The 27,618-nt window shown below is 46.0% G+C and overlaps 1 protein-coding gene across 3 annotated transcripts in view; it reads left to right on the top strand.

The window, feature by feature from the left end:
* NCK2 (NCK adaptor protein 2) overlaps nt 1-26,031 on the top strand; it is a 147,896-nt gene extending 121,865 nt beyond the window's left edge. For all 3 annotated transcript variants that reach the window (XM_045077614.1, XM_045077613.1, XM_004764365.3), the window contains exons 4-5: nt 6,348-7,069; nt 24,683-26,031. In XM_045077614.1, coding sequence (XP_044933549.1) covers nt 6,348-7,069; nt 24,683-24,877 — 917 coding nt within the window. In that variant the 3' untranslated portion in view covers nt 24,878-26,031. The remainder of the gene's footprint in view (nt 1-6,347; nt 7,070-24,682) is intronic.
* Nucleotides 26,032-27,618: the final 1,587 nt, after the last annotated feature.

Genomic DNA, 27,618 nt, shown 5'->3' with positions numbered 1-27,618 from the left:
CATGTTGTACCCTAATCAAACCTTGGCAGATCTCCTTAGCATTTAATAATAAAAGCTCTTTGTAACTTTCAGTTGACTCTTGTTATAGGCTCTAATCCTAAAGGGGGAAATGCCCACAAATAGTGACTTTATTGTAAATGGCATTTTAGGTACAAGGAGGTTTTCTAGTTAAATCTGGTGTATGTTGCAGATCCAATAAATAATGAAAGTAAAATGTCTTCACCATAGACCTCCTAAAACTTGGATGCCCAATGTTTAAATGAATTGACTTGAATATACTTTTGAACTATCCTATTTGTTTGACATTTTGTTGAATCTCCAGAGCTCCAGCTGGCAGGTGACACTTAGAGCATATTTTGAAATCGTCTACTAGAACATCTATCTTCAAAGGAGCATTTAAGCGATTTTGACTTGAAAATCAGCAACATTAATAATGTATGACATATTCAAGCTTTTATGAGAACTCCACCTTTAATGTATGTAATTTTATTCAAGAAAAGTTAAAATGTTCTCATTATCATCAATGAAAATGTAACTCAGGATTAAAGACCCAGCGCTTGGTGTAAGAAAATCATCACGAAAGCTGAAAAGTGGTTTATGTTTGGAACCAACTCACCTGTTTGCCCCTTCAAATCATAGTTTTATTACTGTTACTAGATGCAGATAAAACTCATGGAACAAACTGTGGCGGGAGGGGGCTCTGCCGAGGAGCTTGTTCACATCCTTCCCTGCTGTAATCCCCCCCCCCCCGCCCCCAGGCAGCCCTGTGCTTCTGGGTCCACACCCTTCTCTCCAGCCTGACTGCTAACTTCTGTCCAGTCTGGAGTCCTCGGACAGCGTTCAGATTCTCCAAGACTTTTACCCATCTCCATATGTGGAGCCTGTTGTCCAGCACCCTCCTGCCCAGGACCCCTGGTGGAGCAAGGAGAACCCTGGAGCTGCCGGGGGTGGGGGGGAGGAGACTGGGGGGAGGGGACCCCAGTTGTTCTGAGAGCCTTATCTCTAATAGGGAAGTTAAAAATCCCAGTCGCTCCTGAGCACGGGTCACATGAAACATCTTTTTTTTTTTTTTTCACAATGATTTCCATTCCTCCTTTGTTCTTTCCTCTGTGCAAAGGTGTTGCAGTGTATACATTATTGAACAAGCCGTAGAGAAAGCCATTACTTGGCGAGAAAATGTTACTTGACATCACCCAATACAGCATGCCAGCCATCACGGTTATCTGACGGTCCCGTTCTAGATATTCTCACCCATAATACGATTCACCAGAACACAGCACAGCAAAGCCTCCAAAACACTCAGGCACCAAATAAAATCCATGCAGTTGGATTTAATGATTAACAGGAGAACAGAAAGAAAAGCCCATCATTTGAAGTCATGTCAGATCTTGCCAAAGTACACCAGTATCCCCCCCCCCCCCACACACACACACACACTTCAGGTCCCCTGTCTTCAGTCCTGAACTGCCTGGTATCCCACCTGTACCAGGTCCCATACCCAAGGGGGTGAGGGAGGGGGAGGGGTATGGCCAGGTAGGGCAGCTGGGTACTGCTCTTGGGTCCTTCTTCCTGTCTGCAGTCTGGCTATCCCAGGGATTCATGATTGGGCCAAAGGAGCAGTCCCCGTGGGAAAGTGTGTTCTTGCAAAATACCACACAGAGAGGGCATGAGTAGAAACACTGGTTAATGAGGACTTCTGGTCTGCCTTGTGGGGTTAGTTACTGTTTACTTATGATAGGTAAAGATTGCCTGAGACATTGCAAAAGAGTGTGAGGGTTTGCCTCGCCTGCTAGGAAAAAATGTAATACTCTAGGAGAAAGAAAAAAATCACATTGTCTTTGTTAGAAAATCAAAAACACACATTGATGGGTTCAAGGTGCTTTTGCTAGAACTGGGAGAAGTAGGTGGTATGACTTCAGTGAAAGAAGAAACAGAGCAGATGTGTGGGGAAAATAGCCACAGAGAAAGTGGCGGGGGGGGGCGGCTATGGAATTCCCACCCTGCCTCCAAATCCCTAACAGATTTGCCTTTATTTTTTTTAATTTTTTTTAAAGATTTTATTTATTTATTTGAGAGACAGACAGTGAGAGAGAACATGAGCGAGGAGAAGGTCAGAGGGAGAAGCAGACTCCCCGTGGAGCCGGGAGCCCCATGCAGGACTTGATCCTGGGACTCCAGGATCATGACCTGAGCCGAAGGCAGTCGTCCAACCAACTGAGCCACCTAGGCGTCCCACAGATTTGCCTTTAAATTAGAGAGAGAGATTGCTTGGGGCCTGGACACCACGTGGTTGTGGGGGGGGGTTGAGTTGGGGCTGGCGGGCACAGCAGCACAGCCGTCTATGAGACGTCTGTGAACCACACTGCCTGCTCTGCATTCACAGATTTCCCTCTGAGCCTTTGAGATCTCCGAGCTGCCCCATGGCGGTGGCCCGTTGGCCTCATGTTTACTCGGGATATGTTTCTAACCCCACATCTTCACTCCCTGAACCTCAGCCCTGCTTCCACCTGGAGACAACGGGTCATTTCCTTTCCCAAGGACCAGAGGAACCACTTATCATAGGGTTTGGAGGCTTGATATGGAAAGTGAGGATGGACTTCTGACAGCCGGCAGTCCTCACACATTTCCCATAGGTCTCACGGTACAGGGTCTTACAGCACATGGTCTTACGGGTTCAGTAGGATTTTGTTGGTGTACGAGTCCCCACCACTTCGCTGGCTGCACGTGTTGGGCCATTTCCCTGATCCCCTCAGCCTCAGTTTCCCCATCTGTAGAAATAGAGAGATGCTCACTTTGTCGCAGGGCTGTTGATCTGAGTGTTCAGATCATGTAGATGTAGGGAAGGCCAGCTTCCTCCCTATTCCCAGACATCTGTCTCTTGAATTTCCCTGCCTCAGCAACTGCCTGTGACCTTGCTCCCAAGCGATAATGTTTCTCAGGTGCCAAAAGCTCGCCAGGCGAGCTTTCTATTTTGGTGGCCATCTGGTGTTGGTAACATGTTGCCAAGACTGTTCAGAGGACTTTGGCCCTCTCCCGGTAGAATACCTGTTTGGGAAAAAAGAAACGCAAGGCCCTCACTCAGTAATTGTTATTCACAGAGTCCTTCATGTGCCTTGTATTACAATCTGCATTTATTACCTATTAGAGGCTGAATTATATCCCCTAGAATTGATATGTTGCGTCTTGACCCACCAGTTATGTCAGTGTGTGACCGGACTTGGTAAAGGGCCTTTAAAGAGGACACTGAGTTAAAACGAGGTCTTTAGGGTAGATCCAAGTCTGATGTCACTGGTGTCCTGTAAGAAGAGGAAATCAGGGCTCAGACGTGTAGCAAAGAGAAGCCCATGGAAAGACACAGCAAGAAGGCAGCCACCTGCCAGCTAACAAGGGAGGTCTCACTAGCCCCCAGAACTGTGAGAATATAGATTTCTGTTTAAGCTCCACGATCTGTGGGGTACCCTGTCATGGCAGCCCCAGCCCACTAATATGGTGCCACTATTGTCCACAGTTTATGGGTAAGAGAATGAAGACACACACTGAGTAACTTACCCAAGACTACACGGCTAATAAGTGGCCTGCTTGGAGTCTCCTGTGGGCCGGGCTTTCGGTTTCTTTGCCGCATTCCATATCCCCCTTCCCCTTCGAGAGTTGCCTCAAAGACTGGATCACATTAGAGCTGTAAAACAGGTCTAACTTTCCATGGTGTGCTTGCTATGCGGAATGTTCCAGTCTTGATAAATTTAAGCTCCATGCAGGTAAGAAACATGCCTGTCTCGTTTTTCTTGGTCTCCCCAAAGTCTAGGAAGGTAAAAACTCAGTGGCTAAAGTAATTATTTTTTGCTTGAAGAGTCAGCAAAGTCACAAGCTCATAAGTCGGTCATAAGGTGGCTTCAACAATGTATCATGAGATCTAAGGTCTAATGCTGGCTTTTCTCCTGATCTTGACACCTTTTTGTGCCAATAAATATTCTAAATCCTGCTCTTCTGTAGGTGTTTTCTCAAGTAGCTTTCATTACTCACAAATTTGAAAAGGTCTATTAGAAAGTTATCTGTGGGGGGGGGGCACCTGGGTGCTCAGTGGATTAAGCCTCTGCCTTCAGCTCAGGTCATGATCTCAGGGTCCCTGGATCAAGCCCCGCATCGGGGGCTCTGCTCAGCAGGGAGCCTGCCTGCTCCCCCCGCCCCACTTTCTTTGCCTGCCTCTCTGCCTACTTGCCATCTCTCTGTCAAATAAATAAATAAAATCTTAAAAAAAAAAAGGTTATTTGTAAGAGCACGTAGGTGGCTCAGCCGATTAAGCATCTGATTAAGCATCTTGGTTTCAGCTCAGGTCATGATCTCAGGGTCATGAGATCGAGCCCCGCACTGGGTTCTGTGCTCAGCAGGGAATCTGCTTGAAGATTCTCTCCATCTGTCCCTCCCCTCACACACACACACACACCCCCACACACTCTCTCAAATAAATCTTTTTAAAAAAAAGTTATTTGTAAATATTATTTCTTAAAGTCTTGTTACCAGTAGAAATTTTCTTCTGCCTGGCCATTGCTGCCTTAGCATGCCAACTCCTTGATGAGGCTCAGAATACCCTGATGCTGAGCCTTCTAGACAGAAGCGTACTTTCTTGAGTGGTCTGCCTTCTAGATTCTGGAGCTAGTGAATCTCACATAGGTTTGAAATCACATGAAAGATTCATTTGAAGATTTAGAGGTTCATGTTTTCATGTAAAGTGAGTTAACTTGTAAGTGGAAGTCTAAAATCATAACTTGGTTTCATACCTGGTTTACGTTCGTATTTCCTACATGTTTAAATAAAATGTTGTATATTTTTAAAAAAAAAGAAAGAAAGAAAGAAAAGAAAAGTCTGCTGAAGCCATTCACTAAAGAATTGGTATGTCTGCGTGAAAGCCTTGTGAATGATCCCTTCATGTTGCTGGGCTGTCACCTTGTGCGTGCTATCCAAGGGCCTTATAGTGGCCAGACCCTACTGCTGGCACTAAATGTGGGGCAGCTGAGCCTTGAGGTGTGGGGGTGCTGGTCCAGGAGGTGGTGCTCAACACCCCACAGTAGACAGTGGTCATAAGGCAACATTCTGTTCCTCTTGAACTCCTGCCTGCTCAACAAGGGATCATTCTGTCTTTACTCCATTTAAAGGAAAAAAATGAGAGGTACAAGCTCCACCCATAAAAGTGCTTTGGTGTCATTTGTGGGGGTGGGTATCTGTAAATGGTTAGTTTCCATACCATCAAAATCCCCACATTGACAAGTTAGGAGGTGTTGTGGAGCTGATGGGTGGGCAGCTGTCTATCAGGCAAAGCTGGGGAGTCTGCCTGCCCTGCGAGGCTAGTGGCCCCGTGGCTCTGAGTGCCGATGTAACTTCCTCCCCTAGGCTCACTTCTCAAGAAGGTTCCGGAATTCTCTATGTTCTACCAGGGCTGAAACACTTTTACCTTAGAGCTTTTCACACTGTTTTCCCCTTGCACAGGAGGAAGTAAGTTTCCCAATGCAACTCAGTACTCACTCCCTTATGTATCTGAAGCTTCGGACCCTGCTTGATACACTTTGAGATTTTCTTATTCCCTTGAAGAAAACCCAAACAACTCAACACACACGAACAAGACGGTCACAACCCATTAAATTGGTTTTATGATCCACTAGTGGATTTTGAATCACCACATGAGAAATTCTGCCTTAGGCTTAACAGATGAACTAATTTTTTCCTAATTGGTTCATCACAACATGTGGGAAATGAGTCTCTTGTTTTGAAAGGACAGAATTGCAGGAAGACGAGAGAAGGAGGAGGAGGAGGGTATTGGTTGCACCCAGTGGGGCCAGTCTGCCAGACAGCTCTCAGAGGGCCCAAAGTGTCCCCGAAGTGGCACAGGCGTTGGGTTGGCGAGGTGGGAGCTAGGCAAGCAGCTCTGACCAGTCCTAGACTTAGAGCAGGTCTGAGCTTATCAGTCCAACTTCCCAGTGTGTACAAAGGTCAAAGACATCCTATCTAAGCAACTCTACCTTATTTTTCTCTAAGAGGGTCACAGGAATTTTCTAAAAAGTAGCATACTTCCAAAGGAAGCTAGCTCTCTGCTCTTTTGTAATCTTTTTGCGTTGCTAGTACTCTGACAATCTTTCCCAAGTGAGTGAGAGAGGGGAGGTGTAGGAATCCCCAGCTTTTGCAAAGGTGCACTCTAGCTGCACCTCCCTTTGTTGGCTGCAGGGTGTGCCCGCGGTGGCTTTGTCTACCTCCTGCCCCCCCCCCCCGCCCCGGTGTGTCAGAGGGTTGGGGAAGGCATGTCTGAGCACCAGGGATGCCCCATGCGTGCCCACTGAGCCCTTGCTGTGTCTCTGCAGGCCTCGGCAAGACCAAGAGGAAGACGAGCGCACGGGATGCGTCCCCGACACCCAGCACGGATGCCGAGTACCCTGCCAATGGGGGCGGCGCCGACCGCATCTATGACCTCAACATCCCCGCCTTTGTCAAGTTCGCCTATGTGGCGGAACGAGAGGACGAGCTGTCCCTGGTGAAGGGGTCGCGCGTCACCGTCATGGAGAAGTGCAGCGATGGCTGGTGGCGAGGCAGCTACAATGGGCAGATTGGCTGGTTTCCCTCTAACTATGTCCTAGAGGAGATGGATGAAGCAGCTGCCGAGTCTCCCAGCTTCCTGAGCCTGCGGAAAGGTGCCTCCATGAGCAACGGCCAGGGCGCCCGGGTCCTGCATGTGGTGCAGACACTGTACCCCTTCAGCTCGGTCACCGAGGAGGAGCTCAATTTTGAGAAAGGGGAGACCATGGAGGTGATAGAGAAGCCCGAGAACGACCCTGAGTGGTGGAAGTGCAAAAACGCCCGGGGGCAGGTCGGCCTGGTCCCCAAAAACTACGTAGTGGTCCTAAGCGACGGGCCTGCCCTACATCCCTCGCACGCGCCGCAGATAAGCTATGCGGGCCCTGCGTGCAGCGGGCGCTTTGCGGGCCGAGAGTGGTACTACGGGAACGTGACACGGCACCAGGCCGAGTGCGCCCTCAACGAGCGGGGCGTCGAGGGCGACTTCCTCATTAGGGACAGCGAGTCTTCGGTAAGTGCCCCGGGGTGGCAGAGGCCTGGTGGCTGCAGTGTACTCATCTCCATGGGTACATCATGCCCCGTGCTGGTCAGCTCCCTTCCCTGTCCATATAAGGCCCATAGCCAGAGCACATCTATAGCTCCAGGTAGCCTAGAGCCCCCCCATATCTGGGGCTCCAGTTAAGCTCAGGAAATACAATTTGCCTGTAAACCCATGTAAGGTTGCTGCTTTGTAATAGACTATGTCTTCCGTGGGGATGGGAACCCAGCTGGGGACAGTGGTCGTCATTGTCCTGCAGACGTACTCTTGCAGATGGGATGGTAAGGAAGGTGGCTTTGTAGCTCCTGAAGGTGGTTTGGCTGCTCTACAGAGATTACCCCTTTAATGTTCTACAGACTCAGACATCGTTTTTCTCTCTAGGCTTCCCATTCTGTTCATGAGCCCACTCCCTGCTGACCGCAGCCCTGGTGGTTGACTTTGTTTCCTCTCTGGGTCCGAGGCATGTCTGCTGCTCTCAGCGGGCGGGGCACCTGGGTTCTGACCCAGCCTTTGTGCATTGGTTGGTTTTCCTTTTGAAACCATACAATCCTATGGTCATCTCTGCTGCAGGCAGCATCGCGGAGTTCATCTCCCAAAAGCTTTTAAAGCACTTATGAATGGAATTGAAAAGAAGAAGACAGGGCTTAAGAGAGCAGAGTTTGCGTGTGTGAACTGAATCAGAGGTAGGAGGCCGCTTGCCTCATAGCAGATCCTCTTCTAGCAGTCGGTTGACAGATCTGGGGTTTGTGTTTTGGGTACGAGGCTGAGCCTGTCTGGAAGAACAGGGCCAGTGTCACGCAAGGTAACCTTTTCATGTGTAAACATTGTGGAAATACTCAACCCAACCGGTTTTGTTGATCCCTTTAAAGATGCACCTTCCATATAATAAGATTCCCCCGAAACAAGAGTGCTGTAGATAGAGTGCATTGCAATTATTTTGTGTCGGTTCTGGCAGGTTTCAGTTTAATTTTTAAAATGCAAACTACAAGACTAGGAAATATGTAATCTGTACTGTAATTGGGGTCCTCTGGGAAGGCTGATAGCGCCATCAGTCAGTGCATATTTAAGACTCTTGCAGAAGGATCTGCGAGGAACTCGAGGCCATGGAAATGTTTTTCCTTCTCTGAGAGAGAGGCACCTGCGATGTGTTCTTCAAGGCAGGAGGAGCATCATGGTGGTGGCTACTGGACCCCTCGCCGTGTCAGCAGGTCACGGCGTTGGCAGCCGCCTTAGATGTGCTGAGGCAAGCACCCCAGGCCTGGATATTAACTCCCTCTGAAATCTGAACTCTGTGATTTTCTTATCCAGCCGCCAGAGCTTATCGTTGCTGGCAAGACATCAGATCGAATCGTTCTCACGTGACGTAAGCTCTGCGCAGAGCTGCCTTCAGATCATGCTGGAGGCTTAGGAGGATGAAGTATGTTGCACGTTTAACTCTTGAGCAGAAACTTAGAGGAATCACTGGAAAACCAATTATGGTAGAAGGTGGCTGGTCCAGAGTGCCTAAGGGATAACTATAATCCTGAGTCAGGAAGTATAAGCTTGATTTAGAGATTTGGAATTTGAGAGGCCCCTGACTGGTCCAGTTGGTGGAACGTGTGAGTCTTGACCTTGGGGTTGTATGTTCAAGCCCCACGTTGGATGTAGAGATTACTTTTAAAAAAAATAATAATTTTTGAGTTTGAAGACACTTTTAAGAATGGAGAGGGGTCAAAGCAGCCCTGCGGTGCGGAGACCTTAGCCTCATTCACTGTTCTTCCTATCTAGGGCTTGGGGCGAGGGAGATGAGAAAAGTGCCCTCCTGACTGCTGGCCTCAGGGCAGACCTCCTACTACATTTCCATAAGAAACACATATTCGGTGGGGGTCACTGTCTGAACTCAGAGACCAGATCCCGGTGGATGGGGGGACACAGGCCTCCCCCTTCTCACTGCGCTTTGCTCGTGTGTGTTTTTCGCAAACTGGAGGTTTGCAGCAGCCCCGTGGTGAGCAAGTCTGACTGGCACCGATTTCCACCAGCATTTGCTCACATCGTGTCCCTGTCCCGTCTTGATAATTCTCACAGTATTTGATACTTTTTCCTCATGTTTATATTTGTTATGGTGATCTGTGATCAGAGATTTTTGACTTCCTGAAAGTTCGGGTGTTGGCTAGTGTTTATTATCCATGAAGTTTTTTTTAGTTGAGATGTGTGCATTATTTTTTAAACGTAATGCTATTGCACACTTAATGGACTACAGGATAGTGTAAACGTAACTTTCATACACACTGAGAAATCACAGAATTCATCTGATTTGTTTTCTTGTGAAATTTTCTTCTTTGCGATGGTCTATAGAGTATTCCCAAGGTATGCCTGAGCTTTCTTCACCTGGGTTCTGTCTTAGCACTTGAATAAGCTCCCGTGGCTTGTTTGTCTCAGATTATGAAAGAATATGTTGACTTTCTAAATAACTGAAATGTTAATTATTAAAACTGTATTTTAACCATTTTTATAGGACACTCTCCTGATTTTTTGCATTTTGTCTTAACTTAGAAAAGTGAGCTGTGGCACACTAATGGTGTGATTCCAGGAGAATGGAGGCAGGAGAGGACCCCCCATCAGCCCTGCACCCTCTCTAGCACCAGCTCGGGCTGAAGAGGACCACATGACCCAATGTGCAGGGCTGTGACGGTGTGCAGGGCTGCCTGTACTAGTGGCTTTTGCCTTCACACATGGCATTTTCCCTGTTGGGATGCCTGCCTTGTGCCAAAGGGATGTTCTGGGGGTCTCCAAGGCATGCTGCTGTATTTTTCCCAACAGCAGACCTAGGTCTGCTTTTCCTACTCCCACCGGGCTCCTCTGAGGCTGTTGAGGAACTTTATGGTTGGACAGGTGGACAGATCATTCCTTATTCATTTTCCACCATCTCCTGTCTGCCTCTGCCTTGCCTCTTTGCCTCTCCTGTCTCCCAACGCTCTCTTATCCTTTGTCTCCTTTGCTATTCACTTGGGCACTTCTGAGATGAGCCTGGCTTTCAGAGCCACCACAGACCGATGTGAGCCTTTGACATAGCCGCTGTAATCTAACAGAACATCGTGTCCTGCCGGGGTCGGAAAGGCTTCTGATGGGATGCAGGGACATCTTTGTTTCACTTCCCTTCTCTCTCGCCATCTTTGGGCATGGGACTTTCCTCTGATTGAGGTCACCCAGGACACCTGGCTTCTGCGGGAGCTCAGCAGCATTTTCAGAGCTTTTCTTCCAGATAGGCCTCCTTAAGATCTCCTGAGGGATTCTGCTATAAATAATCGAGGCGCTTGCTTGAAGTTATCGTGCATTTAAAAATACTCAGTATTTCCCTGTTTTGAAAAATAAAAATACACCTAACACTGCGTCTTTGCAGACTACCAATAGAGTTGCCTAGGACATGCGTGCATTTAAGGGAGGAGGAGCGCCTGTTTTGGAAAAATAAATACAAACCTTACCACATCCTGGACTTGCCCGTGTGAGTGATGTCCTGGGTGTTATCAGAGCTGTCAGGCATGTTTTATCAAGGAATGAACAAGACCAACCAAAGGATCCTATTTGGGCGCCCTTTCCTGTCCCAAATCTCAATACCTACCCTCCGTTTCTACCGTATTCTCTCCCTTCCTCTCAGCCCCATAATTATCATTTCTCTTAGCAGCTCAGGGTGAAAACAGCACTGTTTCTTAACCCCCATGTTCAGATTCCCTGCATGCACCTGCGAATCCATAGCTCATGAAGTCTAGAGAATTCCAAGTTCCTGCCTGTCCTCTGTGTGCTCACCAGACATCCTGATGCATTTGCCCGCATGTATTTGTACTCTGCGGATAGGGTTGGAAAGCCGTGCTCACCGTTAGGAAAAACCAGCAGCGGGCATTCTGGGAAGCTCTGGAAGTTGTCAGTAACTTAGCTTTACAGGAGCTCCATCCTCCCTCCTTGAAGCCATTATTTGGAAAGAGACAGCTTACGCCTATGATACGGTCTGCCGAGGAGACTAGCCGTGCAGCACCCACCCGTGGCTTAGGGAGCCCTTCTCCTATGCCGGACTTAAGAAATCCTGGCGAGAGCTCCTTCTTCCACATGTGTATGGTATGTTTCACAGTGGGTTTTGGAAACTAATTGCTGATCATCCACGGCGTTTGTTTCTGATGGAGAAAAACAACCTTTTGCTAAAGATCACGTAATGTGTGCGGTGACCACATGAACAGTCATGTGTTCATTCCTTGCTCTTTTTGAAAAAAAAAAAAATTATATTTATCTATCTCCATCCATCCATTAAGATTATCTGGCCAGAGAGGAACAGAAGGAAGGAATTAGTATAGTTCCTTGTTATAGTATTCAAATTTTATTTCTTCTAGAAATCATAATTTTATTGCCAAAACTCTGTTTTGGGGTGATGTCATCCCTTTGCCTCTCTAGATCACTGATGCTTACACTGTCCCACAGGCCAACATCTCTCTGAGGGCTGGTAAGATAGAGACCATGGGGTCCCACCCCTAACGTTCCTGACTGTGACTCCCTTACCGTGACTCCCGGAAGATCTGGAGCTCGAGAAATTGCATTTCTTAGCACATTCCTCAGTGATACTGATGCTGATGCTACTGAACTGAGGACCACACTTTGAGAATGATTATTGTAACCTGAATGGTTTCAGACACATTAACATTAGCTGTTGAAATACTACATTTGCTTAATTCTACATTTGCAAGAACTATAAACATGCTCAAAGTTGAACATTTATCTCTTCTAAAGTTTTCCTCAGGTAGAACTGTTGGCTTTCTGTTGAGTGGAATTCAGCTTCTAAAGTGCTTTATGTGGTTTTTTTTTCAGCTGTTTAGGATGGCCTTTGCTCTGTGTCTCAGAGTGGGAAAGAGGGCAGTCATCAGAGCAGAGTGAACCCTGCTTCCTAGCAGCTCAGAGAGGGGGTACCCACGGAGTGAGTTCCTTACAACAGTGATACTCACGAGCTTTCTTAAATCCATGGTCTCTAGATGCCTTCTCAGGTTTGGGTTAATGTTAAGGAAGAGCCGTGCCTACATGTATCTTTCCATTGAGAAAACAGTACTGAATGGAAGCTTTAAGCCTGTATTTTTTTTTTATAGTATGTCTCACTTGAAATATATCACATTTTTAAAACTGCAAGGACCCAAAGCATCACTTAGGGTGGCTGCTTTTCCAAGAGTTCACTCCTCATCACCTGTCTCGCTGACCCGCCTCCCAGATGGCCCTGAGCCTCTTCAGCTCCAGCACGCCCCTCCGTATTTACCTTCAGACAAATCATCAAACTCATGCATCTGTGAAAAAGGCTAGAGTCTTATTTAAAGCTAGTTCTTGAAATATTGATCAGTCACAAGTGTTCCAGGGTATCCTTGTGATTTTTTTCAGAACCCAACGAAGGCTTCTATACTGAGCCCTTGGCCTTTGTTCAAGGCCTGGCTCCCCGTTCATCCCCGGAGGAGGGGGTTCTTCCTGGGAGGAGGGGAATGGACTGGTTCTCTGAGTGCTCTGCTTGTGTCTTTGCAGACTACCGATAGAATTGCATGTAACCAGTAGGCAAAATAAATTAGCCCATCAGTAACACAGAAAGCACCCGAGAATCTTAGAATACCATTATTTATGATGAAGGGCTTTAAATGGAGTCTGATTTCTGCTTTGTTGCAAATAAAAGTAAATAGTTCTGAATCCATTGATTTGTTTTTGGAGGGAGATTAATGTTGAAAAGGAAGAGTAGTCTGTTACCCCAAACTCAGCTAACTGGTGACGTGTAATGTAAAGGAAACAGGTGAAGGTTCGCCAGGGGGGCCCTGTTAGGCCAGTGGACTAGGGCAGTGAGGCTGCGCAGAGCCACTCTCCTCCCCTTTGTGAGCTGAGAGTTGCTGAGTGGCCTCTTCTGTTTATGCCTGGTGTCTCTCCAGGTCCTATTGTGCAAGTTTCCCTCCTTGCGCTTCCTGCTGTTGGGTTCTTGGAGTGGGCTGTCTCTGCCTCCAGACCTTTATACAGGCCTAGAAAAATCTAGAATGCAGTTCACCTCCCCTGTGCCCCTCACCAGTGGAATGTATGCATGTCCTTCAAGTCTCATTCCAGCCACCTTTGCTCCTGCAGAGTCTTTCCTGACCTGCAGGCCTGGGCCATGTGCTCCTTACATACTCCTGGGTCACAGGGCATTCTTACACTCGGGTGACTTTGCCCCTGAACATGGCTGTGCTGGCCCCTGTGAAGGCCAGGTCAGCACAGAGAGTTTGTACTGTGTCATGTTGTTGGCCATTGAATCCCACTGCTTTGGTGGGATTCTAAGAAACACTCTTTGCATTAACCAACAAATTAATTATCCCGAAAGTGTGTAATAGATTCAGTATGGGAATCAGCAGCCAACAAGTGCTGAGAGCTAGAGATTCTGAAGTTCTCTGTCTGTGCCTGTGTTCTCCCGGGGTTGTGCTTAAATGCGTTGCTGGACTCCGAACTGTGGCCTCTGGCGTATTTTTTGCTGCCACGAGGGTGGTCCAGACACCCTCTGTTGAGGCCTGCAGACATAATGAAGAGAGAAGTGGTCATCCAGTAACCACTGCCAATTGAAGAACAAGTCTTTCAAAGTAAAACAAAAAAATAGGTCCAAGTCAACAATTGATCCATAACAGTATTCAGAAAGATTTTCATAAAAATTTCCTAGACCATGAACTACCATTTTTCTAAATATTTCTATTGCTCTCATAGAAAATCACCAGTACCTGTAAGAAATGGTTTTCTCCAAAAACATTTCACAATGTAATGGAAATTTTTAAAAACTGGGTGAAGGAAGTTCTTAGCCCTTAATCTGTTAGAAAGGCTTATGTGGCAAACACATGCAGTACCAGTGTAAGCCTCTGCGTTGGTTTTTGTTTTTGTTTTTGTTTTATTTTTATTTTCTAATAATTTTTTTAAAGATTTTTTATTATTTGACAGACAGAGATCACAAGTAGGCAGAGAGAGCCTACTAAGCAGAGAGCCCGATGCGGGGCTCGATCCCAGGACCCTGGGATTATGACCTGAGCCGAAGGCAAAGGCTTTAACCCACTGAGCCACCCAGGCGCCCCTGTTTTTGTTTTTGTTTTTATCGAATTTTTAGCTGTGGCTACAGAAATAGCTAAATATATTTATCTTCTGGACCGAGGCTTCCATGTGGTTTCTGTAGGAGGTAGAAGTTAGGCTGACCTCCTCTGTGAACTGGGCAGTTTTGTTTTGTTTCTCACAACACACACACACGTGCATAGACACAGAGCTAGGGGCACGTGAGGCTGCTGGCCCAGGCCGGTGCCCACTTGCCAGCCCAAAGCTGTGCTGCTTGCCGCAGATGTGTTTTCTCTGCTGGTGAAGGAAGATCACCTGTACCATCTCCAGCTTTCAAGATTGGAGGAACCAGGACAGACAAAGAAACATCGAAATCCGGCTCTCGTTGACACATGGTAAACAGCAACCTGCAGTCTCACATGTCTTCTCTCCTTAAACTGAGGACCCTGGCCTGCCTGCCAGGGGTCTTCACCAGGTGTCCTGAGAAGACTCTTCCTTTGCAAGGAAGGAATTCCTTCCTATAGAAGGAATTCTGCAAGAAGTGTATACATTGGTCTCAAGATGTGTGCAAGACAGGTATATGCCCAGCGCACATGGTTTCTAGGGTATCTCACAAATACTTCCAACATTCAGATATTCTGAGGTGGACCAGCAGGTGTCCCAGCCAAAGCAAGGTAGTATCATGGTAGCATTTTCAGAAAATCGAGAAAAAAGTGATTCATAGGAAAAAGTAAAGTTTAGGGATGATTGTTGCCTGACCCCAAGCCAAAGGAAAGCATGCATTTTTGGATCAGGAGGTGAGTCTGAGCCCTGTCTCCCAACTGCCACATGTGGTCACCCCCCATATCCCACACTTCTCTCAGAAAACCAGCTAACTAGGGTCACCAGGTGTTTCAGGTGATCTGAGGGAAATGTTGCATACCACTGCTGTGCCCTCATTAGGAGGGGATGCACTGGACCCCACCACTTCCTCAGCCCGCCCCCAGCGCTCCTGCAGCCGGTGACTGCTTAGCCAAACTACTGCAGGTTAACGTCCATGGCAGGAGGAGCATATGTCCTTGCCCATCCCGATGCCTTGGCTCCCTTTGTCACATGCCTCATATTTCCACCGGAATTTCACAGTTTTTTAGGCCCCACAGAAACTTTAAGAGAAGTTTTTTTGTTGTTTGTTTGGTTGGTTGGTACTTTTTATAGTGGCAAATTGTACATAATACAGAAGTTACAGTTTTAACCATCTTCAAGTTCAATGGCATCATGGATATTTGCATTATTGTGCAGTCATCATTACCATCCATGTCCAAAACTTTTTCAGCTTCCCTGCTTGGGATTTTATCCTCATTAAATACCACCCGTTTCCCTCTTCTCCCAGCCCCTGGTGACTTTCTGCTTTCTGTCTCCATGAATCCAACCACTCTAAGCTCCTTACTGGGGTGGAATCATACAGGATTTTCTCTTTTGTGCCTGGTTTATTTCATGTAACATCATGTTCTCAGGGTTCATCCGTGTTGTAGCCGGTGAGAGGATGTCCTTCCTTTTTTAAGGCTGAATGGGCTTTTGTCGTATGCCCAGACCACATTTTGCTTATCCATTCATCTGTTGATGGACAGTTGGTTGGGGTTTCCACCTTTTGGCTGTTGTGCGTAATGCTGCTGTGAACATGGGTGTGCAAATGCCTTTTCGGATCCCAGACTTCAGTGTTTGTAGATGTATGCCCTGAAGTGGAGTGGCTGGATGAAATGGTAATTCACTGGTTAATTTTTTGAGGACCTGCCCTCTGTCAGTCACAGCAGCGGCACATAGCACGTTCCCATGGGTGGTGCACAGGGTTTCTCCACATTCACGCCAGCAGTTGTTACTTTCTGTTTTTTTGGTTTTCGTTTTTCACGATAACCATCCCAATGGGTGTGAAGTGACAGCTCACTGTGGTTTTTATTTGCATCAGCACATAACCTCTTAATCTCAGCTTCACTGTTTGCTTCTTTGGGGATGTTTCTCATGGTACTAGTACTAAGCAGCTCCTCCCCCTTACCTCCGTGGGATGGCAAGAGCCAGGGAGAATAACAAAATAGATAGCCCTGTGAAGTTTGCGACATTGAAAGCGGTTCATTATGAATGAGGTCCGCAGGTTGTCATTACAGGTGGAATTGTGTACAAACTGGCCTGCTCACCCCCTTCTTCCTTACTGTGTTGTGTTTCACCTTTTTGAAAGTTCCCACTAGATTACAGTCATGGGAAGTATGACAGAATCAAGCATGCGTAGGTCGGCAAACAAACAGGAGAAGACACATGTAAAATTTTCCTTAGCTTGGCAGCAGTCATTCTCCCAAGTGTGGTTGCTGCACAAGCATTAGTGTCACCAGGGAACTTGCCAGAAATGCAGATGATCAGACCTCACCCCAGACCTGCCAAATCTGAGTCTCTGGGATGGAGCCACATGCCTTCTGTGTGGATAGGCTCTCCCAGTGATTTGGGAACCACTGGATTGTGGCATCAGAAATTGGTTCCAGCCCTTTTGAGCAGCATTGTGTTATATGGTAAGATGAATCGCTGAATATCATTTATTGTTGACCATTTACACTCGGCTTGACGTGGCAAAAAGACGAGGAGTAACAAGGACAATATTCTGAAAGTTCAGCCTCTGAAATAGTTACATTTAACTCTAGGAAATGTGTTTTGGGAGGCAGGGAAGGATAAACACACATGCACACACTAACTTGAAAGTGGACCCTAAACACTGTTATTTAAAGATTAGTAGACCATTCTGTGGTTGATGACTGAGTTCTGTAAAAGAGTTTATTCTCAAAAGAGAATGAGAATGCTTGATCATGTCACGTATGGGATGGCCTCAGGCCTGTGAAGTAAATATTTCAAAGACACATTTATAGAGGAAGAGAAAACGCCAGCAAAGAGATAATCGATGGAGAAACAAAGAGAGTAGTATCAGTTGACAGCTAGTGGCCTAAGTATAGACAGTGAGTCAATTTTGATTAAACGAAGGCCGTATTGGACAACCTGGGCAGGTGATCTAGCAGAATGATAAAACCAAAAGGCAGCTTTTTTGAGATAAGAACAGAGAGAGTATTGATCAGTGGAAGATCAGTGGAATAGAATTTGCCTCTAATCCATTGGTTCTCAGATTTGTTTTGATCAAGGAACTGCTTCTCTGGACAGAGTACCTTCCTTGAAGAAGAATAAAAGAGATCCATTTACCAAATAAAAGGAAAGAATGATGCGGCCATTGATAAGAAACCAACAGGGTGACCTGGATTTGGAAGTAGAGGGAGTGTTGAATATACGCATAAATTATTGATGTTCAAAAACCAGCATGACCGGAACTCGGTCCAGAGCCTACCTAGGAGGCTTAACAAACCACACAGATGACATTTCTACTCTCTAAAATGAAAAAGAAGTTTTAAGAATTACTGCCAGGGAGCAAGTTCCCATCCTCCCCTGTTATTTCTTCCCAGCCATGTGCTTAAAAGAAAATCATATTACTACTTAAGCTATCAGGGACGGAAGAAGAAATAAAGGACATTACGGACTGTTCTCAGCATCCATTTTCTCCCCATCAGTGAGAAAATAGTGATTAAATCTTGAGGAAAGGAGAGAAATATTTGACCAGGGTATCTGTTTTATAAAAATGAAAAGGTGCTTTACAGCAAGTATTTGAAACAGTGGATCAAGTTGATGAAGCTGTAGAAGTAATGTCAAAGAGGGTGTTCTTTCATTGTCTTTTCTAAAAGTGGTCACTTGTGAGCAGAAATTATAAAAAGGTGAGATGTAAAAATTACCTAAAGGAATGAAGACTGGAAGAGATGGTCAGAATGGGAAATTCATAAGTCAGTTCATTTATTGAACACCTGCTCTGACCCCAGTGTGGATGTGTGGGGTTAAATCAAGTTCTAGTACTTAGAGGGATTGTATTGAAATAGGGACCTAAAACCTAAGCAAAAGTATATATATATATATATATATTAGTAAAAGCCCTGAGAGAGGTTGATTTTCTCCTAATCTAGTAATTGTTTTCCTGTTCCACTTGGAAAACGACTTCCTAAAAAAGGGGATGGGGAGAATGAATGGCTTATCCTAACTGATAATTCTTCATAATCTGTGGTTCAAAAGTGTGATAATAGAAAAGAAAAATGTCACTCATTTAAGGACAGTCAGAGAGAAGGAGAGAATAAGAAGACATGGTCTGATATTAGAACATTTGGTGAAGAGACATGACATCAAGTAAGTATGGCATTTGGAGAAGGAAAGGGAGGAAGTGTGGGCAGTGGGAGGAAGCTTAACTACAAGACTTGAAGGCAGATGTTTCAAAATGGAAGAGAAGGTACAGGACTGAGTCTAGTTAGATTTGAAAGAAAGTTTAACAAATATGGTACCTGTGATGGCTTTAAAAGGTGTCCACAAATTCTTTGATCCCCTTCTCCTCAAGGGGTGGAGACTGATTGTCTCACCTTGAGGAGGGGCTGCCCTTACTGACTTCCTTCTAATGAACAGAATGTGGTGGAAGTGATGTTGGGTGATTTCCGAGACTCGATTGTGAAAGACATTCTGGGTTTGCTCCCTCTCTGAGCACTTGATCTTGAGGGAGTCAGCTGCCTGGTCTTGAAAACACTCAAGTAGCCCCTTGGAAGGGCCCATGAAACCAGGAACAGAGGCCTCCTGAATGATTCATGTGAGCAAACCTGGTTCTTGGAAACAGCTCCCGCATCCCCAGTTGAGGCTTCAGATGATGTCTTGACTACAGCCCAATAGGAGCTGAGTGGTTTTAGCTCACGGTTGAAGGCACTCCCCAGTTCCTGAGCCACAGAAACTGCAATTAAAATTTTCACTGTTCAAGCCACTGAATTTAGGGGTGATGTGTGACACAGCAGTAAACAAGTAATATGGTATCCCAGGCAGAAGGCAAGACCGTAAGTTAGGCGACGACAGAAAATGACAGTTCAAGAAACAAAGCTTTTCCATTGGTTGTTTAAAGAAAAAGTGACGAGTGGCTGCCATGTTGGTAAAGTTTATTTTCCCTCTGCTGGAAATCAGGAGACCTCAAAGATACTTAAAGGCAGATAGTTCATAAAAATGAGATAGAAATGATCCTCTTCCTCAAGGAGCTTGGAGCCTAGTAGGATAGATTTAAACAAGTCAGGATGACAACATGATCACGTGTGAAGTAAAATGTGGTGCTTCTGCAGAAGGAAGTAGGCCTCTTCTAGTTAGTTTGGAAAGTTAAGTATTCTCTAGAAATTCTAGTCAAAAGAAATCTTTTTAAGTATTGACAAGACACCAATTGCTCTCTTTATAAAGTTTCATGAGAGGAACTTAAGAAAGATCCCCTAAATGACAGTATTTGCTTAGTATCTCCCCAAAGATTTTATACTCCTGACATTACTAGAGTTTATTAAACTGTTCTAGTTGCTTCCCAATTTTAGGAATTGTCTCTGTTTGCAGTTGAGAAAACCAATACAAAAAACCATTTGGAAATTTGCCAGGATCACAACGCTATTCAGTGAAGGAGCCAGAATATGAACCCAAGCAGCTTGGTTCCAGAGTGTTAGTACAACCAACTATCCTGCTTCTCAGTAGCATAAATGTAATAGACCTGGAGTCTGAACAAATTCCCACTTGTCCAATGTCACACGACCAGTTTCCACTTCAGGTCATGGTAGACTAATTTCTCACAGACTAACGCTTCTGCCAAAAACACCTTGAGAAGCTGGACGAAACCACGAAACAAACAAAAAGCAACCAAGTAGTAGTTTTTTGGGAGCCTACAGTGCTAGGGGGCAAAAATTGGAGGCCAGGGCCACCCAGGAGGCAAGGCACCAGAAAAAAATCCATGCCTTCAGTATGGGTTCCGCAAAGTCTACATACTGGACACAAAGGCAATTCTGAAATTAACTAGACTGTCATCAGTTCTTTTCCTCATTGGATTGAGGTGTTCTGCGCCACCCTCCCCGAGTACTGAAGCAAAAGCAGATTCTCTCCAAAGGACAGTAGCATCATTTCATATCTCGTATCAATATGTAGCACTCAAATGACAGTACCAAAAGGCAAGACTGAATTACCAAAAACAAGGAGGGGAAGAAAAGAATAGAAACAGACCCATAGAAGCCCAGATTTTGAATGTGTAAACATCGTCCTCAAGATCTATGGATTAGTAGGTTCAAGAAATTCAGCAAGATGAATTTGAGTAGATAAATAGAAGTAATAAAAAAGGAACAAAGGTGAGAATTATAAGACTAAAAAAAAAAATAACTGAAATTAAGAACTTGGTGGGTTTACCATAGATTAAACATGGCCAAAGAAAGGATTAGTAAATGGGAAGATAGCCCAGAGGAATTAGAGATTTTAGGATACACACAAAAAAGGACAGAAAACACAGAAAGAATATAAAAAAGATTTTGCTTTGGACTGAATGTTTGTGTGTCTCACCTCAACCCCTGCCAAATTCACAGGCTAAGGCCCACTACCCAATGTGATTGTATTAGGTAGGTGGGGCCCTCATGAATGAGATTAGTTACATATTTATAAAAGAGACCCTGGAGAGCTCTCTTGCTGCTTCTGTTGTTCGGAGACACCATGAGAAGTTGGTTGTCTAGGAAGCAGGCCCTCATCAGATACCAAACCTGATCTTGATTTGGACTTCCCCACCTCCAAAACTGTGAGAAGTAAATTTGAACCACATAGTCTGTGGTGTTCAGTTATAGTAGGCTGAACTGAGATTTACCTACATGTAATCAGTGTCCCAAAAGAGTGGATGGGGAAGGGGAGAGTTCGGCAAGAGGGTGGCAGGGCTATTTGAAGTAAATACTGGTGCCACATGACTGGTGGAGAGCCAAGCCAGCTCTCCTCGCTTCAGATTTAGCACCTTTAAAACATGTTTTATCGTGTCAAGTAACACACAGAAAATGTCTTCTTTTTTTCTTAAGATTTTATTTATTTATTTGACAGAGATACAGTGAGAGAGGGAACACAAGCAGGGGGAGTGGGAGAGGGAGAAGCAGACTTCCCACAGAGCAAGGAGCCTGATTTAAGTACATGTGTAACCCAGGTCAAGTTCAGGAAACAGGACATTGCTGGTACTCTAGAAGCTACTGCCCATCCCAGATTAGCCTCCTGATTGTTCCATACCTCCAAGTAGAGATAATTGCTACCTTTAATTTTATGAAAATAATTTCCATGATTGTTTAAACCTAAGTATGTATCCCTAAACAGAACATTTTAGTTTTGCCTGCATTTTTCTCTCAACGTAGGTATTCTCACAAAACCCTGTCAGGGTTCTTTGACTGGCTTCACATTAGAGTTCAGAGTCACATTATCAGCACACCGCTGCTAGCCAAAGGGAGCATGGCCTTATTCTTTTTCACCTGACTCCCCTGAGTCATTCTAGAAGATGGACAAGATGTGGACAAGGCTGGTGGCATCGCCTCCCCAGGGGTCTTCTCCACTTCGTGGTCTTTCGCTTTCTCCGGAGGCAGAGTTGTTTTGGGTCTGGAACCACTCCACCTCTGTCAGACCCAGGGAACTGGCCCAGTTTAAGGAAAGGAGATTCTGCCCACCTGTGTCGCAGCTGTGTCACTGAGGCAGCTCCATACTAGAATGTCTGGCGGGGCCGGAGTCCTCAGGACAGAATCAGAAAGGTACCCACAGCCTGGGGGTGAGGTTGTCCCCAGAGTTCCCCACTTCAAGGGGGCTACTCAGCCCATCAGTCACGTTCATATCTTTTTCTCATGGCTCTGAACATTTGAAAACACTGCTGGTGGTTGGCGCAGATGGCGTTTCTGTTCTAAGACCGTATCAGCATCCTGCGGATGGCTCACTGAGATGCAGATGGCCAGGGTTAAAACACAGATGGCTGGGCCCTACCCTGCAGTTTCTGATTCAGCCGAGCTGGGGGCGAGGCCTGGGAATTTGCTTTTTTTCTGATAAGTTCCTGGGTGATGCTACTGCTGGTACTGGTCTTGGGAGCCCACCTTGAGAACCACCGGTCGAGCTCATCTTCAGGCTTCATTTAGTGCTAGTTAGTGATTGGAAAAAATCTGCCCAGAACGAACCAAGAATCCCCCAAGTGTTCAGCATTCCTGTTTCACATAAACTTGGTTTGTTCTACGTCCTTAACTTTTAAGGTTTCTGCTCAAGAGCCCATGAAATTAAAAATTACCTTCTCTGCTGCATCGGCGCTCCTGCCGTTAACACCCAAATGCACATGGCGTGCCATGATGTTGAATTAAGGAGCTTAAATTAAAAGCACATTTTCCTGTTCAGAAAGTCATCTGTTGATCATTTGGCTTAATTAAAATTGGGTATATTGTGTACTTACCCGGACTCACCTCGACCACGATGCTGCTTAATCTGTGAATTGATTCAGGGATCTATAAAACTAGCACAGTGCCTGGCTTGTGCTAAACTATAAAAGGGAGATGGCCTTCTGTGCGTGTGTGTGTGTGTGTAATAGAAGCTTGAAACTAAACATTGCTTTAAGGGAAACCAGAAGCCCTCAGGAGAGGGTTGAGTGGTACATAAGCTGTATGGACTATTGCATTAGGACTAATAACTGTTGTGACAGCAACAATGATGCTGGTGCTCCAAGCCTTGCTCACACGTGGAGGACCTGTCAGGCAGAACCTGTTTCACTTGGTTCTTTTTTTAGAGCCACACACAGCAACCAACTTGGAAAATAACACAGAGGATACCAAGGGTTAGCTTGAACCCATCTTGTTCAGTCCCATGAGAACAGTCACAATTGGAGAATTGATTAGAATTACTTAGAATGACGTTCTGTGCAGTTTAGAATATTACGTTGACAGGGCGGGTTGAAAGGATCATCTGTGACATCAGGGTTTGTGATGATTCGTTTCTAAGAGGTCTAGTGGAGGAAATAACTTCCGAGTTCTGTGTCGTCCTCCCCACTCCCTAACCCTCACACGCCCATGACTCTGAAAATGGTATGTCGCCTGAGGTTGACTCGGACATCAGTCTTTCTGTGTCTTCCTGAAGGTCCAGCCCACTAGCACTTCCCGCATCTCCTCCAGGGCATCAAGTCCCAGGGTTAGCACAGAGATAAGATGGGACCTTTTCCTCACAGATTTGTTTCTCTTTGGTTTGATTGGGGTGGAGGGATCCATAAATTCAGGCTGTGAATACAGTTGTCTCTTGATTCTTGCACGGTAGCAGCTGTGACTGGTGGGTAAGCCCCACAGTGCTTTTGTAGAGTTGAATGCCTTTGGATATCCATTTCCCTGGGATGTCATTGGTTTATGGGATTTTCACTTGTTTTGCAGGATTTTGCACACTTTGGACCAAAAGTTTGTAAGTTGCATGTAAAAGTGGCTAAGGTGCTTGTTAATTTTGTCCCCATGGGATCACACAACAGGGCGGGTCCTCCGCATCAGGAAATTAGTTGGGTCTTGAGAACCAATGAACCCTGCTGTAGGAATTCCTTTAAGAGCTATAGTAGGCTCCTACCATCTGTATGGCTCTCTGGAATATAGAGTGGAGAAGATGTGGTCCACCTGGCCTAATGCATAGTGAAGGGATAGGACGAATGTGTAAATTATTTATTACAGAACAGTTACTGGAGTACACTCTACTCCTGTCCCTGGAAGTTGTCAGCTTTCTGCTGTATGGCAAGCCAAGGAAGGGAAGAACTTACCTCAATTGAGAGAGGTTTCTTCAGGTGGAAAACCTTTCAGCTTGTAGCCTTGCAGGAATAATCGTCCAAGGTAGCAACAGGATGGCTCAAAGAACAACGTGAACTGCGGTGAGAGTGGGACAGTGGGACAGTGACATCTCATTGATTAGATCTGTAGGCAGGGCCACGTGACACACTCCATGTGGACACAGTGCCAGTGGGCAATTGGGTTTTATTCTGGAGCCACTGAGGGGGACCAGCCTCCTTCCACTTCCCCATCAGCTGGCTAGTCAGTGTCTCAGAAGAGGCAGGACCACTTTTAATAAAAAATAACGATACCTTTCTCAAATTGATTCACATATAAATCAGGCACTTCTCACTAAAATCTGCGCTTAAACCATAGTACAGCGCCCCCCATCCCCACCCCCACCCCCGGATATTACAAACCATGTTTAAAACTCGAGTTTTCAACTGCTCTTACTTATTTTTAAATAGCTTAGAATTAGAAAAATTTTGATGGCTTCATTTCTAATGGAGGGAAATTTCTAGCTGCTGCCTATATGCAGACCACTTTTTAGAAATTCTCAGTTTATTAGAAGCAGGCTGGAGAAAAAAAAAAATCAAGTTTCTTCAGCATCAGGGTAACACCAGTATCCCACACTCTATGTATGGGGTCCCCAATTTTCGAATAACTGAACTACATTTGGCATGGACACTGTACTAAGCAAAATGGAGTTTTGCTTGGACTCGGAGCACGCGAGGTCGCATGGCCCCTGGGTCGCTGGGAGCCTCAGGTGCCGCGCTAGGTACTGCCGCACACCTGGCGTGCGTGCGTGCGTGCGTGGGGGGCGCTCCCCCACGTCTCCTGCCGCCGGCCCGTCCTGACTCTTGTTCCGTTTCCTCCCCAGCCCAGTGACTTCTCCGTGTCTCTGAAAGCGTCAGGGAAGAACAAACATTTCAAGGTGCAGCTCGTGGACAATGTCTACTGCATCGGGCAGCGGCGGTTTCACACCATGGACGAGTTGGTGGAACACTACAAAAAGGCGCCCATCTTCACCAGTGAGCACGGGGAGAAGCTCTACCTCGTCCGAGCGCTGCAGTGACGCCCACAGCCCCTGCCACCTCCAGGCCCTTGGTGCCACACACCTCCCCGGAGCCGGGCGCGTCGCCCCCGGAAGAGGCCGCGCTCACGGGCCCTCCTGCAGCGGGCTCCGCTCTGTCCGGTGGTTCATTGGTCCTTGGCTTCCTTGGCCTCGTTTACCTTTGCGTGCAGGTCGGTCTGTTTTTCCGCTCGCCTCCCCTCTGCCAGGCCAGGCCGTGGTACTCACTTGCCGGCCTGCCCTCCTCCGGCCAGGTTTCAAACGGGAAGTGCAAGAGGGAGCTGTTCGATCACGGCACTCCTGCTCAACTGAAAACAGCCTTAGTCTGTTCAGATGGTTCGCGCTAACAGAAGCCCTCCTTAAGCAGACATCAGGCACGGTTTGAACGCACCGAAGCTGCCGTTAAGTGAACTACAGTACAACTCAGAAAGCGGGGCGGGCGCTCCTGCAGAGGGTCCCGGCCCTGGGCCTGGCAGCCGTGGCTCCATGCCCTTTGCCCTCGCGTGGCTCCCAGACTGTCCAGGGAGTGGACACGCCTTGCTGGTAGCAATACCAGAACCAACAGATGAGAGAGTAGTGAGGAAAGTCCAGTGCCTTCGGGGCTATGCTTGCAATAAAAGAATTTCCTTGAAAGTCAGTCTGCAGAAGCCAGACCTGTGACCCAGACAGACAGATGCTGTGGTCATTTACCCCCAGATGTGCCATCCGCCTAGTGCTTTTTCCTCTCGCCCTGCGGCTTGTTTAAATTTCCCAATTATGTATTTAATTCTCAAAGTAATATGTATCCGTAGCCATTTGTTGACACTAATACAGATGATTAAGGAAAACAGCTGATCTTTGGGGAAGGGGAACTACCATACACTTTACACACACACACACACACCCCATATATATATATATATGTTATATATATATATTATTTGCTTTACAGGGAATTTTTCAGGGTTTACAAGAGAATATGTGATTGGTAGTAAGACACAGAATGTTTATGAAGAAATTGCATTTTCTTTTTTCTTTACATTTGAACTTCTTTATAGTTTAAATATACAGTCTTGAGATGGCACATTCCTACAACTGAAGAAGGGGTCTTGAGACCTTCTAAACTTGCATACTCAGTTTTTTGGATATTGTAATAAAAAAAAAGTATTATGACAAGACTATGTGTGTATTTATCTTTGGGAAAACTCAGAGTCCATCCCGGGAGAATAATTGCTCCAGCATTTACTGGTTCCTCAGTGTCTATGGGGAAACAATTTTTAGAGAGGAGTTTAACAGATTTATTATCTGCGTGTTTTCTTTTTCTACCACCACGTATTTTATATGCTGAAATAATAAATTTTAATTAGTGAAACTCCAAGAGAAAGCAGAATCTCAAGCTTGGTCCTAACTTTACTCTTTGGAAATTATTTGTTTAAAAATGTTGCACCGAACTTTTGTCAGCACCAGTTTTTTTCTCTCCCACCCATGTCTTACTTCAGTTGCTCAGTTGGTAAGCAAATCTCAAACAGCTGCAACATGCCAGGCACAGGAAACAAAGTCACATCACAGGGGAGTTGTGCTACTACCGGCTAATGAAGAGCGCTTGTGTCCTCAGTGCCCTGTCTATGCCAGACAAGGGGGTCCTCACTTAGTCTTCATCACAACCCCCTAAGTGGTCCTGTCCTCATCTCCCTTATGCAGATGGAAAAAATGAGGCAGGAAGTAAATGCACAAGGTCACGGCGCTGGTAATGCCAGTTGCAAAGCCAGAAAGCTGGCTTTGGTGCCACCCCCTTCCAACACCAACCCCAGAGGTTTCCAGCAGAAATAAACAGTTTGGTGAGAGCTTGCACTTAACCTGCCATTCCTGTTCTCTGTGAGTTTGTTGTTCTCTTTGTTGCCTGTGATATAAATCAGAAGTTTGGGGTCTGGTACCTGAAGCTGGGGTACCCAGTTCTGTAAGAATATATATCCAGATGAGCGAAGTGGATCATTGCTTCAGACAAAGCACATCTGTCCTATACCTTATCCTTGGAAATTACAAGTGCTTCTGACTTTTTCAGGTCTCAGTGTTGTGTGTTCCATTTTGACCTGATGTTAGAATCCGTTCATACGATAAGTGTCTGGATAGCTGAAAGACTTGGGTTTACACAAAGCAAGTAAGGAAGAAACAAGCAATTAAAGGACGCAATACAGATAGACATTCTGGCCTCAGGAACTTTTCTAAGGCTTGTAGTTAAAATTGACTGTCATTTTCAATCTTGCCCCAAACCCCCATGGGAAGTCCTCCAGCTGCCGGGGACAAATCAGGATTTGTATTTATGAAGGTTCCAGCATCCCCAGACTTCCCAGCGCCAGGTGGACCAGTGGAGGGTGGATTGATAGTCCCAGTCCGAGCCTGTTGACAGTGGGGAAGGCGGTCAAGGCAGGGTCCCCGTGTGGTTTGGAGTGTGAACAAACTGTCAGTGCCCTGTCCAGGTGGTCCTGCCATCACCTTGCTGCATGTCCGAGATGTCCTAGACAGATCTTGCTTTGCCATTCCCTTGTCTCTGCACAGACGGCAAAGGACAATAAAGGGCAGTCATTTTATAGTTGTGTGACTCCGCTCATTTGTTTGCATTCAGTGTGCCTTCATTTTTCAGAAACAGCCCTGATGAGTTACGGCCCTGAACCACCAAGCCCTCACACGTGACCAGTGCCAGATGCTATTAAATCATGTTTCTAGGGAGCTAAAACTGGCCATGTTTTCTCCCAAAGTGCATCACA

The sequence above is a fragment of the Mustela putorius genome, unplaced genomic scaffold (assembly GCF_011764305.1).
Source record: "Mustela putorius furo isolate JIRA1106 unplaced genomic scaffold, ASM1176430v1.1 tig00000224_pilon_pilon_pilon, whole genome shotgun sequence".
In the NCBI taxonomy this organism is placed as follows: Eukaryota; Metazoa; Chordata; class Mammalia; order Carnivora; family Mustelidae; genus Mustela; species Mustela putorius.
The sequence above is the reverse complement of the archived record's forward strand: the minus strand, read 5'-3'. Positions and strand labels throughout refer to the sequence as shown.